The sequence below is a fragment of the Zootoca vivipara genome, chromosome 11 (assembly GCF_963506605.1).
Source record: "Zootoca vivipara chromosome 11, rZooViv1.1, whole genome shotgun sequence".
NCBI classification, from domain to species: Eukaryota; Metazoa; Chordata; class Lepidosauria; order Squamata; family Lacertidae; genus Zootoca; species Zootoca vivipara.
Genome location: NC_083286.1, coordinates 36636748 through 36653590, shown reverse-complemented (window position 1 = coordinate 36653590; position 16843 = coordinate 36636748). Strand labels below are relative to the sequence as shown.

The 16843-nt window shown below is 42.1% G+C and overlaps 1 protein-coding gene across 1 annotated transcript in view; it reads left to right on the top strand.

Moving 5' to 3' along the window:
- Positions 1–16843, top strand: part of HOMER1 (homer scaffold protein 1) — a 70502-nt gene that overhangs the window by 33607 nt on the left and 20052 nt on the right. The window contains exon 5 of the mRNA XM_035099533.2: positions 9126–9268. Coding sequence (XP_034955424.1) covers positions 9126–9268 — 143 coding nt within the window. The remainder of the gene's footprint in view (positions 1–9125; positions 9269–16843) is intronic.

Below are 16843 nucleotides of genomic sequence, written 5' to 3'. Positions count from 1 at the left end.
TCATTAATCCATTTTACTTTGGGGGTTGGGAAGCACAGGTGCTTAGTTGCATGCAAACTGTTTCACAGTCCTCTACCTAGTTTGACAATAGTTATGTTGAAGAATGCTCTGTAATAGATTCTGTGGGGGTGTGTATGCAGCCCAAGTAGCAGTAATTTATATAGTCTTAAGGTTGGAAGGGATGTGGGTGGCGCTGTGGGTTAAACCACAGAGCCTAGGGCTTGCTGATCAGAAGGTCGGTGGTTTGAATCCCCGCAATGGGGTGAGCTCCCGTTGTTCAGTCCCTGCTCCTGCCAACCTAGCAGTTCAAAAGCATGTCAAAGTGCAAGTAGATAAATAGGTACCGCTCCAGTGGGAAGGTAAACAGCGTTTCCGTGCGCTGCTCTGGTTCGCCAGAAGTGGCTTAGTCATGCTGGCCACATGACCCGGAGCCAGCTCCCTCGGCCAATAAAGTGAGATGAGCGCCGCAACCCCAGAGTCGTCTGCGACTGGACCTAATAGTCAGGGGTCCAACCTTTACCTTTAAGGTTGGGATGGCAGAGCGAGCTTGCATGCAGCCCTTCAGTATTGCAAGTTCAGCCCACTTTTGGCTCTGGCTTCACTCATCATAGAAGACATGCATGCAATGTTTTTCCCCATGGGTCAATCAATGACCCTTCGTAAGAAGATGATTCCATGCCCCTGTTAACCTAATCGCAAATACCTAAGCTTGGGTTTTAACTTTCATGCTGCGCCAAATGAGACCTGCAACAAAATCCTGCTATGCATCATTGCCTCTAGCAGAAGTACTCCTATTCAGGATTCAGATAGCAACTTTTCTAGAATACTGTAAGAAACTGTAGGGACCAGGGGAAGGACAGCAGGATTATTTCCTAGACTGGCAACTGGCTGCAGTGTGCAGTTGCATTCTTATCTCCAATCTAGGGCAACTGAGGAGCTATGGAAAAGGGCAGAGAGGGTAATAGAGGAGGGCAAATCTAAGCAAAGTGGGTGTTTGGTGGGGGATGCTGAGCATAGCTGCCAAGTTTTCCCTTTTCTCGCGAGGAAGCCTATTCAGCATAAGGGAAAATCCCTTTAAAAAAGGGATAACTTGGCAGCTATGATGCTGAGGAGAGGTGTGCTGTGGAAGATGGAAAAAGGCGGCTTAGGCACTCCTGGCCTCAAATTGTTATTTCTTGCCCTCAATAGCTATTTCTTTCCTCAAAAAGCTTGCCAGGGTTAGACTAGGGCAGGGAATCCTGAGAGAAGTAAGGTGGCACAGGGACACCTGCAAGGAAGACTAGGACTTGATCCTATCTGCCTAGGCTGTGCATGGCTGCCAAGCAGGCAAGCAAAAGCAAGGAAGTACTAAAGATACTACCGTATGTCCTTGCTTTGTCTCACACAACAGCTAGTGACAGTTTCTCACTTTGCTTTTGAGCATATTTCTCCAAAAATGACTGCTTTCCATTGAACTTTTTCAGTTTTTCTCAATCAGTTTTTCCAGTCCAAACTGGTGGCAGTTATTGATGGAATGTAGCCGCCTGTAGTGTTGTGGTTTACTCCCCTCAGTTAGTACCTGCCTACCTTCCTGAGTTCCAGAAACCTGGGGTCCATTTTGGGGCATACACACATGCGTTCATTTACCTGTGGCCATAAAAAGAGAGAGAGAGAGATACAAGCTTTCCAATATACCAGACTTTCAGAGGGTCGTCGTGGCTACACTAGAGTAACCCCGCTTGAGTCCAGTTTGTCTTTAAATACTTTTATTGTGCAAAGTATTTACATTGCAGAGACAGCTTAAAACATGATCTGTCATTCTGAATCAGAATCCGGCAATGGCGTACGTCTGTTCTTACGCCAGCAAAGTAGTCGGGGCACCCCAAAACGCCTCCCCCTTGACCTGCGTTGCAGTGCTCTCCTTAACTCTTGCGCTGGAAGGAGCGAGGCCCTCTCAGCCTCCCCCCTGTCAAGGCGGTGGCAGGGCTCATCCCCCCTCCTCTGAGTTTCCCCATCGTTCCACACGCTTCTCTCTCCCTCCGAGTCTTTCCCCTCCCCCCTGGCTGCTTCAGACCCACTGCCGCTCCCTGTGCTTGGCGAGGTGGACGTTAGGATGGTGGGGGCTGGCTCCCTGTAGGGAGTCACCCTTACACAGACTTTCACAAAACAGACTTGAACAAAACAATGGATTAAAAAATAATTTTAAAAATGTGTATGCTGCACCAAAGGAAGTAGAGGGTGTGGTGACAGATGGGAAAACATCACCACAGAAGTTAAAAAAACCAAGCCACCTACACAATATGCTTCAGTGTGTCCACAGCTTTGATATTTTTCTTACCACATTATCCATGGATGGAGAAAAACTGAATTAAATGGGGGGAACTTGTGGGCTGCCATTTGAATGAGGACAACTTTGTGTGGGATGACATGAAAAACATGCACACATGGCATACATCAATTTCCATTGCAGTGTGTATGCAGCCGGGATGCAATATGTTTAGTGTAAGATATTAGATACCAATGACAGAACTGCACAGGTTTTCCTACTGAGCACATGTTTCTACTAAAACTGTTACAGCAAAATATTTCTATTTCACAAGTTCATGAATAATAATGGAAATCAAATGATAATACCCTGCAAGAGTACATGCTAGATATTCCATAGGATAACTGCTTCTACCTTGCATTACAGACAATTCCCCCTAGGACATGTTTGTGTTTTGGGGGCCTTGAGGTGCTTAATTAGCTGCTAACATCCTTGGGCACTTTGGCCTCAGTGCAATATGTATAAACTCTAATATCCTCCTGTGTGTACCGTGTTTCCCCTTTTTTAAGACACCGTCTTATAACTTTTTTTCCTCAAAAAAACACACGGTGGCTTATTTTCAGGGGGTGTCTTTTTTTTTTTAAAGTGCTGGTACAACTGGGTCCCACTGGCTCAGGACACTCGGTGCTCTCTTCCGCGCACATTATAAACACCACACTCTAGCCTACTGTGCTATCCAGGTTTTACTGTCAACCAGGCTGGCAGCAGCTCTCCAGGATTTCAAACTTGGGGGTACCTGGGGGTTAAACCTGGGATCCTTCTGCATACAGAGCACAGGGTGCTCTGCCACTCTGTTATGGTCTTTTCCATTTTCTGCCTCTTCTATTTTTTCCCTTTCCCCTCCTACCCATCCTGAGTCAAGGGCTTTCCTTCTATGGAGGCTTTTAAGCAGAGGCTGGATGGCCACCTGCCTCAGAGACAGATGTGCACACAGGGGGGGGACTTTGTGAGGTGGATTTAAACCTTGTAGGATGCCGGAGCAGGAGGTACACACGAAGCTGCCCACCGTCATGTCGGTGTAGGTAGGACCGCGTTGGTTACAGTCGAAGCACTTGCGGTTGGGCGGGAGGCTGCTCATCTCCCTCAGCAGCTTCTGGTGCTTCTCCTCCTGCTTCCATGGCTTTGGAGGCGGCCGGGTGTGTGTGCGCGTGGAGGTATAGAGGCTGCTCCCCGGGCTCTCTCACGCCGGCCGAGGAATGAGGAGGGAGGCCGTGACCCGTCCCGCTCCGAGATGCTTGTGAGGGAAGCGCGAGGGGGACGAGGCTTGGGCCCATGCCCCTGGCGCGCGCGCGGCTGAATGGCGAGCCGAAGCGGAACCTTTTCTCTGTGGGGGGGGGGAGACGCGCGTGCGCAAACACACACACACACACACACACACAGAGAGAGAGACGCACGGGGGAGAGAGAGAAAGAGACGCGCGCACACACACACAGAGAGAGACGGACGCACGGGGAGAGAAAGAAAGAGACGCGCACAAACACACACACAGAGAGACGCACGGGGGAGAGAGAGAGAGACGCACGCGCGCACACACACACGCAGAGAGAGAGACGGACGCACAGGGAGAGAAAGAAAGAGACGCGCGCACACAGAGAGAGAGAGAGACGCACGGGGGAGAGAGAGAAAGAGACGCGCGCGCACACACACAGAGAGACGGACGCACAGGGAGAGAAAGAAAGAGACGCGCGCGCACACACACACACAGAGAGAGACGCACGGGGGAGAGAGAGAAAGAGACGCGCGCACACACACACAGAGACGGATGCACGGGGAGAGAAAGAAAGAGACGCGCGCACACAGAGAGAGAGAGACGCACGGGGGAGAGAGAGAAAGAGACGCGCGCACACACACACAGAGACGGACGCACAGGGAGAGAAAGAAAGAGACGCGCGCGCACACACACAGAGACGGATGCACGGGGAGAGAAAGAAAGAGACGCACACAAACACAGAGAGAGAGAGACGCACGGGGGAGAGAGAGAGAGACGCGCGCACACACACACACAGAGAGAGAGAGACGGACGCACAGGGAGAGAAAGAAAGAGACGCGCGCACACACAGAGAGCGTGCGGCTGCAGCGCTCACGAAGCAGCGCTGCACTTAGGGGAAGATGGCCAGGGAGGGGGGCTGCGGGGTCAAGGCAACGCGTGAAAGGGAGGGATGGCGAGGAAGAAGTGGGGAGTGAACTGATCGGGGCTTTAACATGCCCGCACGCGCAAAAGGGAGGCTCGGAATGTGGAGATCGGTTCTGGCTGCTTCTCTTAAAGTTCCGCAAGTAACGAGCCTCTCTCTCTTTCCTCCTGCCGCTCGTGCCCTTGGTGCTCCGTGCGGCGCTGCTTCACGCTTTGTCAGCGCTGCAGCCGCCACCGCTTCCGGGCACCGACCCAACCCCGCAGGCTTCCTCCTCCTGCCGCGGCCGGCATTGCAGGAGCTGGGTCCTTCTGGCTGGTGCTCCGTGCGGCACTGCTGCACGCTTTATTGGCACTAAAGCAGCCACCGCCGCTTCCGGGCACTGACCCGACCCGGCAGGCTTCCTCCTTCTGTCGCGGCCGGCATGCTGGGTCCTGCTAGCTGGTGCGGAAGTATGGCTTATTTTCGGGGTATGTCTTATAGCTCTCAAATGGTTAAAAACCCTGCCATGGCTTACTTTCTGACTACGTATTAAAAAAGGGGAAACACGGTATTCTGGAGTCTCTCTCTGTCCTCCCCTGCCCAAACTGAGATTCTAGCAGGGAGTCCTAGCAGGTAACGTTTAGGAAAGACAATTGCCAAGACACTTATACAGTATATGCATAATTTTCCTGGCTGAGGTGAAGTCACTTGAAACTATAGCTGTAGTTTGGTGTTACGTACTAGCTCAAGAACATAGAGTTCTTGAGCTAGCACAAAGCTTACCCTCAACAATGAGAAAAAAGTAATGTTTATGTGTGGTGCGAAATGCATGTTACTGCTCTGTGGAAGCTTCCATCGGATAAAAAATTCAATATGAAAATTCTTCAGTTAGAAGGAAGATGTTATAAATATGTTGGAAAACCAGGAGCAGTGTTGCATGTGGACTATATCTCCTCTAACTCTTTTCCTTATGTAGTAATTGACTTGCAAGTATCAACAAGGCTTTCATGAGTGGCATTTGGTATTTATATTTTAATCTTTATTTATTTATTATTTACTGGTACATTAATTTAAATAGCTGGTAGAAATGGTCAGTTATGTTTTTTTATTTGTCTGTGCAACCCCATACCTTTATTACCTATAAGTCTTCTGGCACTGCAGCTTTAAGAATAGTTGTTGAAAAGCTTAGAGGAAAGCTTTTAAGTATATCCAATGAATATTATAATATCATTGCCCCTGTCAGTTTTCTTATCTTCCTTGTAAGCACCTCAGGTGTTCAATATGCTCTGAAATACAAAATATAGCCTTTTAGAAATCAGGCAACTTTCTGTTAAAATGCAGAATTTCATGTTGCTTTGTCTGGAGTTTCTTGAAAATAAGGAACTGCTATTTGGTTTTACTTAGGGAACACTTCGGTTGTTATAGTTACAAAATAAAATATTGAAAATGTGAACCTAGTGCATGCCTTAAATACTTTTTAAAAATACTAATAGCAATATGTTCTGATACTTAAATGATTGTATAGCAGTAATCATTTGCCCCTCCCCGCCACACTCCTACAATTGGAATGTAGAAACTGGTCACCCTTTTGTCACAGAGTAGCTTGGCCCACAGAGCAGTTCAAAAGCATGTCAAAGTGCAAGTAGATAAATAGGTACCGCTCTGGCAGGAAGGTAAACGGTGTTTCCGTGCGCTGCTCTGGTTCACCAGAAGTGGCTTAGTCATGCGTTTAGTCATGCTGGCCACATGACCTGGAAAAACTGTCTGCGGACAAACGTCGGCTCCCTCGGCCAGTAAAGCGAGATGAGCGCCGCAACCCCAGAGTCGTCCACGACTGGACCTAATGGTCAGAGGTACCTTTAGCTTTAGCTTTAGCTTGGCCCAAAGGGTTAGGTTCATGCAATATCCAGGACACTGTGTAAACTTCCTTGACCAGTCAGCCTGAATCACATTGCTTTAAATGGCAGTGAGTGTCTTGAGTTTTCCCTCATACAGGACCCAGGACTCATATATTTATTCCTGTGAATGGATGATAGTGAAACAGGGAACATAAGAAAATTGGCAGTATGCAGTTTGAATTGTATTGTTTCCCAGGGCTGCCATACGTCCGGATTATTCCAGACCTTACTGGGATTTCAAAGGCACAATTGATGTTCGGGGGGAATTTCTGAAAGGTGGTGCTTTTTGTATTATTATTTTTGGGGTGCCCTGGTTTTTACTTTTTGAAATATGGCAACTTTATTGTTTCCTAATTCATGAGTTTTTTCTGTTTACATGTACGGTAACTGGTGAAGACTGTTTTAGGTAATTAACGTTAAATACCAACATGAAGAAGAATCACAATCGCACAATCACCTTTGCTGACAGCATTGCACGATTCATTCTGTGCTTCTAATCCCTAAATAAATTTCAGTTACTAACAGAAATATTGTGTTATTTTTTTACAAAAAGTAAACTGAAAGTGACTTACAATATAATACAAAAAATAAAACCAATACAAGAAAACCCTTAAAACATTCATATATAAAAAATACGGTCTAACACATCCCATCCACTAAAGGAGGCCACAATATTTAAGGCACTCCAGGTTGAAGGCCAAAAAGCCTGGCTGAAAAGAAATGTTTCTGCTTAGTGCCTAAAAGTAGCTAGTCATGGCACCAGACATGTCTCCCTGAGAAGAGCATTCCATAAGCAGGGAGCCACCACTGAAAAGTCCCTTCCTCATGTTGCCACCCTCTGTACTTCCCCTATTCCACAGAGAAGGACCTTAGGTGATGAATGTAGGGTCTGCGTTGGTTCGTGTAGGGGTAGGTGGTCCTTGAAGTATTGCAGTCTTGAGCCCCATAAAGCTTTAAAGGTCTAAAGCTTAGAAATGGGTCTGAAAGCTAATTGAAAATTTACCAGAATTGGCTTTATATACTCAAACCATCTTGCATCAGCCAACAATCTGGTTGCTGAGTTCTGCATCAACCATAGTTTCTGAACTGTCTTTAAAGGTAGCCCTACAAGAAGTGGAAGAAGACTGGAAGAAATTTAAAACCTATTTAAAGAATAAGCATATAATAGATTAGAATTAGTGGAAGTGAGGGAGATAAATAGAGGTTGTAGATAATACTATGGTGTAAAATAAGTATTGTTAGAAATTGATGATAAATTAATTAAGAAGAAAGATTTGGAGAGAATATAAAAGGTTAAGATGTAAAAGATAGAGAAATAAGGTAATATTAAGTAACAACTAGAAGTATATAAGATTTAGAGTTTACTACTGATGATATGTAAAGAATCGCAGAAGGAGGAGAAATGAGGAAGTCAATAGATTAGTAACAAGGGTTACAAGTTTGATTTTTTGTTTTTACATTTTTTTGTATCTTTTGTATTTTTTGTATTGTTGTATTTTTTGTGTTTTGTATGTTTATTCTGTTTTGTATTTTTTCAAATGTTTTTTAATTGTTTTTAAAAAACCTTTATATATATATATATATATATATATATATATATATATATATATATTAAAAAAAATAAAGGTAGCCCTACATATAATGCATTGCAGTAATCTATTAATTCATGAGGTGTTGTAAGTTCCCTGACTATCATATGGATTCTCAAGCACACAGAGATGTGGGTGGGTGTGGAAGAAGAGAGAAGGGGGAAATTTCCATTTGATTCAGACCTAGCCTTAGGTGATAAGGCATCTTTAAAAAGCTGTATGCTCCAACCAGGTGGTAAAGAATTTTCCAGTGAATGTGATTTTTATTAATATGTGACAATAAATATTTGATCTATCTTGGGTTTTTAAAAATTCCTATGACAACCTGACATATAGAACTTGAGTCATTTATGTAAATGTACGGGACAATTTTGTATTCATTTGCTCTGGATTTTAGTACACATGTTTTTAAGCTGTTGTGTAAAACTCCCATTTCATATTGGTACACAAAGACTGATTTAAATGGATATCTGTTATATAACGAGGAACATCTTAAATACAGCAAATGTAATAACAACTGTGTTTTAGTCAATGGGATATACAAACTACTATAGGTTCTTTTGCATTTGTTAGTTAATTCCATACAAGATGGAACTTAAATGTGGTGTATATGTCTTTAACTACTAGAAAAGTCAGAAAATGGGATCCAGAGTCCCCAAAGTGGAAACATTACCGTATCCATAATATTTGGAGTACTACCATGCCACTCCCGAAATTGAAATTTGGAGCACACATTATCCTAGACACCCTGCTTAACTAGAGAAAACTGAAAATTGTCCCTCCCTCCTTCAAAGCGAAGGGTCTGAAGTTTAACCCAAAATTGTTAAAGTACTCCAAATCAACCAGAAAGCTGTAATTTGGTATGCATGTGGCCCAAGGCATCCTGATTACTAGTAAAGAGAGAAACATGGGCATATATCTGATCTCTTATGGTGAGATGTGACATTTATTTTGTAACAGAAGCCAGTACTCTACCACATAAAACTAAATGGTCTTAATGGGCATTCTAGGCCAGTTCCCTATGGAAGTAAAGATCACCAATTAATTTGTTTGTTTTTCTTTCAAATGGTGGAGGAAAACATTGCTGCCACCCCACCCCACCCTTATATATGCTAAGTGTGTAATAGGTATAAAATTCAACTCTAGTACTTGGATGTTTGTCTCTTATTGGAAGTACATTATTGCATAACTCAGTGTATAACCATAATTTTCTTTTTTAAAGGAATCTGCAGGAGGTGATATTCAATCTCCTCTTACACCTGAGAGTATTAATGGAACAGATGATGAAAGAACAACCCCAGAAGTGACGCAAAACTCAGAACCAAGGGCTGAACCAACCCAGAATGCATTACCATTTGCGCATAGGTACAGATTTCATTCACACATCCTTATTAAGTAATACATGTGCACTTTATTGTTAAGATGGCCTCTTTCTCCATTTGTTTAATTTAAAATTTTAAAAGACTTAATGCTTGCAGTGTGGATCTGTGTCCAAAGAGGCATGTGGGCAGAGGGTGCAGTGAAGGAGCCACACTATTACTAAGGGGCTACTGTTCAGTTTAAAAAGAACCTTGTCTCTTCAGGAGGGAAACCACTGCAGCAAAAACAAGAAGCTTCACTTCACCGGTGCACATGTTTCGCCCTCCTGTGTGCATAGCCCACCTATGTATGTTAGTCTTACCCTTTTCTTAAAATTAAGGAAAGAAAATGGAATAGAATGGCTGCTTTTCAACTTCAATATTTTTTTGTCTGGGAAGCACAATACAGATGCCTCTGAGACTTTAATATTTTGGTCTAAATGCAGATTAAAAGAAGAAGAAGAAGAAAAAGTAGAAGCTGCAACAAAATGTTGCAGTGTGGAGTGCTTCTGTCCAGGGTGCCAGTCAGCCATTCCAGGATTGCTTTGATGATGTTTCCTGCTTGGCAGGGGGGTTGGACTGGATGGCCCTTGTGGTCTCTTCCAACTCTCTATGATTCTTAACTTCTTACCTCCTATCCCCTGTTTTCCTCTCCGCCCCCCACTCTCATTGTTGGTCAGCATTCCAGGCCTACTGAGCATGCTGGGCTATTTGGGGGGAAGTGGCTTTAAAGATTGCTTGTACTTCTGCAGCCCTATGGGTTCCTCCCAGCTGGCAGGTTCCTCCCTCTTGTGTGTGGATGGTGCTATTACGGCTACATAAGGATCCACACTAGGAGAATTGAGTTTGCTATTAATATATAGGATGAGTGATCACGCTATGCTGCAACCTTTAACTTTCTAGTGTACAGTACAAGAATATTTTATACTGCTTCAAGAATTATTCGTCTAGTGTGTGTATTTTGCGGGCAATGAGAATTCAAATTATTGAGCTACGTGGTATTATTCTCTTTTGCACTTAAAAATGGCACTTAAGCAGGTCTTGAATGTCAGAGGAAATGCTAATATCCAAAACAAGTATGTTTTATGGGAAAAAATGACATTATATAATACCTTCAGCCTGATGATTAAAACATTGATGAAATCAGAATTGTGATATTTCACATGAAGATGTGCAGGCAGGTGTTTGACATTTATTATATAGTGAACCATCTTTTCGCATCTAGAAGGGCTGAACTTTAACTTTTCTAATGTAATTTTTATATATTGCACTAAAGCACATTAAGTTGAAGCAGAGTGTTTGAATTATTTTGAGCTGCTGTAGTTTCCAATTAGAGAACCTGTTTCCCATTGGAAGAAACATTAGCATTCTAAGATTAGTTTAGATCAGGCACCCCCAAACTTCAGCCCTCCAGATGTTTTGGACTACAATTCCCATAATCCCTGACCACTGGTCCTCTTAGCTAGGGATCATGGGAGTTGTAGGCCAAAACACCTGGATGGCCGCAGTTTGGGGATGCCTGGTTTAGATAGTCCCAATCACTTGTGTGAAGGGGGAAGAAGACCAAAGTACAATCTCTTCATCCCCATCTCAAACAGCTGATTAATTTGAGTTTGCATCCCAGTGATGAGAATAGTATGTGCAGATATGGGTTCTGGATATTGGGATCCAGATTATGGTTAAGGTGAAACTGTACCAAATTTGTCCAGACACATTTACTACTCTAGCCATCAAAATATATGACCATGAGTTGCGCTAAATAACTTGAACTATGTTGAAGTGACTTTGGTAACATATCTTGATTATTGCAAAATGACCAATTCCTATTTATATTGTGGTAAATTGTGCCTGTTTTTAATAACAATTTAAAAACTGTCACTCAGACTAACAGCAGATAATATTATTATTTTCCTGAAAATAAGTACCGGTAATTGTACTACAGTTTAAACTGTATCATTAGCAGCAGAGGTTTAAATCTGATCTATGTACATTTCTACAATATGTATACACACTTTGAGAGAGAATCTTTTACAGTATTGTGCTATTGAGCTTCAAAATTTTGAATTGGTCTTCCAGTACTGAACCTTCTGCTTAAACAAAAGAATACGGTATTTATTGCCTGAATCTCATGTGAACAGTCTCTTCTTAAGTTATTTACAGCAAGATTTCACCAGCAAGTTACGATTTAATATGCAGAGGTGACTGTCAACATGCTGGTATATGTTGTAGTTCAGTGTAGATTTTTATAGACAACTGCTTTGTTATGGGCTCTTCTTGATGGAGAGAGTTTGTAGACTTTTAGAAACTCCTAGGACTTTTTTTTATCAGAAAGGTATGTTTCATTGAAGATTAAAAATAAATTGTGTTCACAAATACTTTGGTTTCTATTCTGTAAGTTAGGGGTGTGCAGGTGTATGAGTGAATGTGAGGGTGGGGGAAGAATCTCAGACTGACTTCTGAAAATGGACTGTTGTGGTAATCGTGCTGATAGGAACACATAACTGAGTGGGAATTGCATGCCCTGTTCTATGGATCTTAAATGCTGAAGATTTATACTTGCTGTTGTATCTGCTGCCCACTTTTTAAGAACAAAAAGGTGAAATTTTCAATAGAGCTCTTTCCCCGATATGAAAACTTTGGCAAAAACAATGTATTAATTGGGTTTTTGGATATTTTTCAAAGGAGACCATGTGCGGGGAAAATAGCCATCCTAGATCTTTTAAGTTTTTGCATGTGCATAATTTACTTATTATTGTGAAAGTTGGGGGGGGGGGCGCTGCTGGAAAGCTAGCCACATTTATAAATTTGAATCCAATTTTGGATGCTTCTAAAATCAACCTTTAAATGTTCATTTTACAAGAAAACCAGAACACTGCTTGAAAACAAGTGGAATGTTGTTTAATAAAGTAGGTTGGAGGCAGCTTCTCAGATATTTCGGATGTCCTGTTAAAATTTCTTGTCGACACGGACTTGAAGATGTTCTTAAGTATCTTTTCAGTATCATAAACTGTGTCATATATCTTCTTATTGGAACATTTTAATATATAGTGTGTTTAGAGAATACATTGTAGGACTAACAGAAATAGATTTATACTGATGTTATTGCTTGCCTACCTAAGTAATTGTTTTTTCTGTTCAAAGTTTTGGCAAAAAAAAAACAAACCCCACAAACAAACCTGATTTATTGTCATAGTGAAGAGATTATTTTAGATCATGGATTTCTTTTAATTTTTATTCTCTGTATAGCAAACCATTTGATAATGCTGCATGTATATCCATTACTGTAACAATTTTGTTAAGACCCTGTTTTCCTCCTATGGGTTATGATTAAAGAATGACTATAGAAATTTACCTTTTGAAGACTGGCTTGCATTTTTTAAATATGTATTATGCTTGTACTGAGGCATTTATAACTCTACTGTTTAGCAAAAAGTTTTTTTTTAATTAAAGGCTTTACTATATTCTTTAAATACCTTAAATTTGAATCCAAACATCATCTTCGATTTGCACAACCTTCCTGTGTGCGTAGTTTATCCTTGCTTTAAATCACATCAATAAATGGTAAAGATAAATTGGCTTTTTACCTGTCCTTCACCATAAGGTCCCAGGGTAGAAGATTATAACAATATAATGGCACTGCAAGCAAAAATGTAGCAACCCTAGCCCAGTATTAATTTTTCTATAAGTCCTTTCCATCCTTGGTTCCTCCTTTACCCCAAGTTCTGTTCTTGCACCACTTACAGTTGCTTCAAACCCTTGTTTTGCTTATTGCTCCTTCTTCCATCAGCTACTTTGGCTCATGCTCAGCATCCTTTGTTGTACAACACTCTTGTTTCATTCTTGACCACCAATATACAGCTTAGACCAGGCATCCCCAAACTGCAGCCCTCCAGATGTTTTGGCCTACAACTCCCATGATCCCTAGCTAACAGGACCAGTGGTCAGGGATGATGGGAATTGTAGTCCAAAACATCTGGAGGGCCAAAGTTTGGGGATGCCTGGCTTAGACTATGAATGAGTCTTTTCTCTATACCAGGGATGTCCAACAGGTCTATCGTGATCTACTGTTAGATCCCTGGGAGGTTTTGGTAGATCGCGGTTGATCGCTGGGTCCCTTTCTGGTGTTAAATTAGAATCCTGTCCCACCCCCTTGGCCCACCCTCCACGATCTGCAGAATGGAAGACGGAGTATACTGATCTGAGTGGCTGTTCCTCTTCCTCCCTAAAAAAAAGCTCAACAACTTTGTCTTTAGCTCACAAAAACGGGGCTTTCCTCCTTCCTAAAACAAGCTCAACAACTTTGACCTGAACCCCCCAAAAGGCGGTAGATCACTGTCAGTTTTTAATTCTGTGAGTAGATCGCAATCTCTTGGGAGTTGGCCACCCCTGCTCTATACGAAGAGAGGCAAATGTGCACATGAACAGTTTTAACTCTGTGAAACTGCTCCTGCAATTCACCAACTTCTCTCAAAGGACCTTGCATCTGTGCATTCCATGGTTCCTATTCCCATTCTCAGTTCTTAGAATGTTTGCAAATACATTAAGGCGTCATCAGTTGATGCCAGAAGTTTCACCATCACCACAACCAAAATCCTTTTGTTAGGTCAATTCATTTTCTTATATAAATAACAGCAAACTAGGCCTTATATTAAATAGAAGTGTAATGCATTGCAGAAAAAAAGCACTCAAAACTCCAGCTGGTCTGGTATGAGTGTTGTCATCCTTGTACATTCTGCCTTTTGTTCTAAAGTAAATTATTCAGGAAATTATCAGAATTAAAATTCTGAACAAGATTGTTTTCTTCCTTTGCTTCATACCCACGAAGCAAAAGTACTTCTGTATAAAGTGTGGTCAACCCTTATTGGGATCTGGCCAGACACCCCAAGGGTAGCTCTCTTGCCAGAGGGGAAATGAGCACAGATATTGCAGTGCTAGTTTTCAGGAAATATTTCTGCTGATTCGTATGTTATGGGTACTATATAGAGGAAGGTCCTTTCTAGCAGCAAGCAAACTAATTAAAAGCAGTGGTGCCTAGCCACAAATGATAAGTAAAAACAATATAAAAGTCAGGGTAAAAATTGCTGGAGTATTTTATTTACAAATAAATACAAAAATTCAATGATAAAGCACATGCTTGTCATGCAGAAGAACCCAAATTCAATCTCTGGCATCTCCAGGTATGGCTGGAAAAGGCTCTTGGCCTGAAACCCTGTAGTGAGCCACATGCACTGTATCATCTGACATTGTAGAAGGCAGGTTTCTATTATTAAACCAGTGATATATCTACACGTCAGCAGACAAAAAGCACACATCATTTTGGAACTCTACATTCAGGGGATAGAGTTTAAAAACAACAATAATAAACATGTTTAATAAACATGTTGCTGACCAACATTCCTAAAAACCATAATGCAGTGTAAATATGTTTTAATTGAAAGTAGCACAGGAAAAGTCTAATAACAGATAGTTTATGTATTTTAATACATAGTCTTCAATGGCTCAAATTTACAAAGTACAGTCGTACCTCTGTTTACGAACCGCTCAGATTGCGAACAGTTTGGGTTACGAACTCCGCAAACCCGGAAGTGTTTTCGGCGTGCGCGCGTTCTGCGCATGCTCATAAGCGGTGCGCACACTTTGCGCATGCGCAAAGTGTGAAAATCACGCTTTGCGCATGCGCAGAAATGGCGCTCGGTTTGCGACCTTTTCGGGTTACGAACTGCGACCCGGAACGGATCGTGTTCGTAACCCGAGGTACTACTGTAGTGTAATATTTCATTTTCAGAGTTCTCCTCCAGTTCAGGCTTGCATATACGGTAGTTACGTAGCCTAACAGTAGAAGCCTGTGCATGTTTCCTTGGAAGTAAGTCCCATTATGCTTAATGAGGCTTACTCCCATGTAAATGAGTATAGGATTGCGATTTAAAGCAGAAGTTCTTCTGTTTATTGAATCCACTGTAATTTAAATCTTAAATGGTTTTCATCATACATTTATCTCAATCATCTCATGAATATAACAAACATTTACAGCATTTGGATCTTAAGAGAAATTAATTCAAGGAAGTTCGCAGAAGGAAAGTTTCCCTCCCCTTTTCATTTGCAGCAATCTGCCCCCTTCCGAAAAGCATTCTGCTTTTATTAAATGTTCTTTGTAGAACTGGCAATTCCCTCCTGAACAAAACTGGGTGGATCAGGGGGGAGGGGGGGGGGAGGAGTTGAGCAGCTCGAGGAAAGCAGAATTTCCCAAAATTGGGCTTGGAACCAAAACTATGTTAAGCAAGTTTACAGAAGGAAAGTTTTAACTTGCATCCCCACACAGCCCTTTCTGCATTGTTCAGGAGAGTCCTTACAGAGGGCATTGCTGCTATGTACTGGAACAGCAAGGCAAACTCTGAAGTTTTAGAACAGGGGGATCTTTTTCGGCCAGAGGGCTGTGCTCCCTTCTGTGCAACCTGCTGGGGGCTACATGTCAATGATGAGGAGGGCCAGAAGTAAAAGTGCTCATAGTAGCGAATGTAAATGCTGAGCATGTACAGTAGGCAAATTTCTATCTATACCCCTCTCTATTCTGCTTCCATGAAAACAAGCGTGATTATCAGAACTCAAGGATATACCCTCTCAAGGCAAAACACACAAGGGTGTGAAGTAAGGCTGCTGAGGCATGTGGCTTGGAGAGAGAGGATACAACCTAGAGAGTGTCTCAAGAGCCAAAGGGAATTTCCCCACCCTGTTTTTTAGAATAATTCAAGTTGAAGAGGCTTCATTTATGGCAAAAAGAAAATATGCCAATAACGGCACTATGGGTTGCACAAGACACCAATCATGTGGTTTTCTCTTGAGTTCTATATTTTTCCTTCACAAATATGGGAAGTACGGTAGTTCCAGACCCTCTAAGTGTCCCTATTTTCCAGAAGCCATCCCAGTTTTTATCTGATTTGATCCCGGAATGTCCCCTTTTTCTTAAGATGTCCTTATTTTCATTGGAGAAATGTTGGAGGGTATGGAGTTCTTTACCCCTGCCCTTGGATGCATTTGTGTTTTTTGTGGCAGTTTATACGACCTTTTATGAGGAAATAACAGTAAACTAGAAAATGAATTCAACTTGATCGTGCAAACTGCTTTGAGAATATTTTGAAGGATAGTGGTGTGTAAATATTTTAAATAAATAAATTTGTCAACAAATTTTAGTCTTGAAATTCTGTTATTAGCCAGTTGAGCTATCACACACCACTAATTACAAACTCCTCATGCTCTATGTAGCCAATGTCACACTATCCACACAACAGCAGGTTACCAGCAAAGCTGACGGAACTTTTAAAAAGAAAAAATGGAGGCAAACAGCCCAATAATGACTAAGCATGCTCAGTGGGCAGTGAATGCTATTTAACTGTGAGGAAATTAAACAGAAAATGTGGTGGGGGGTGGAATGGTTGGAACCCTGAACTGCGCACTGCAGAATTTTGTTGCAGGTCCCTTGCAATAAAACTACTGGTAATCTAACATTGCAAGTATACTGTCCTATTTCTTCCTCCCATCCATAATGGAAGGAGAGAAGCAGGGGCTATTCTTACACTGAAAAGAA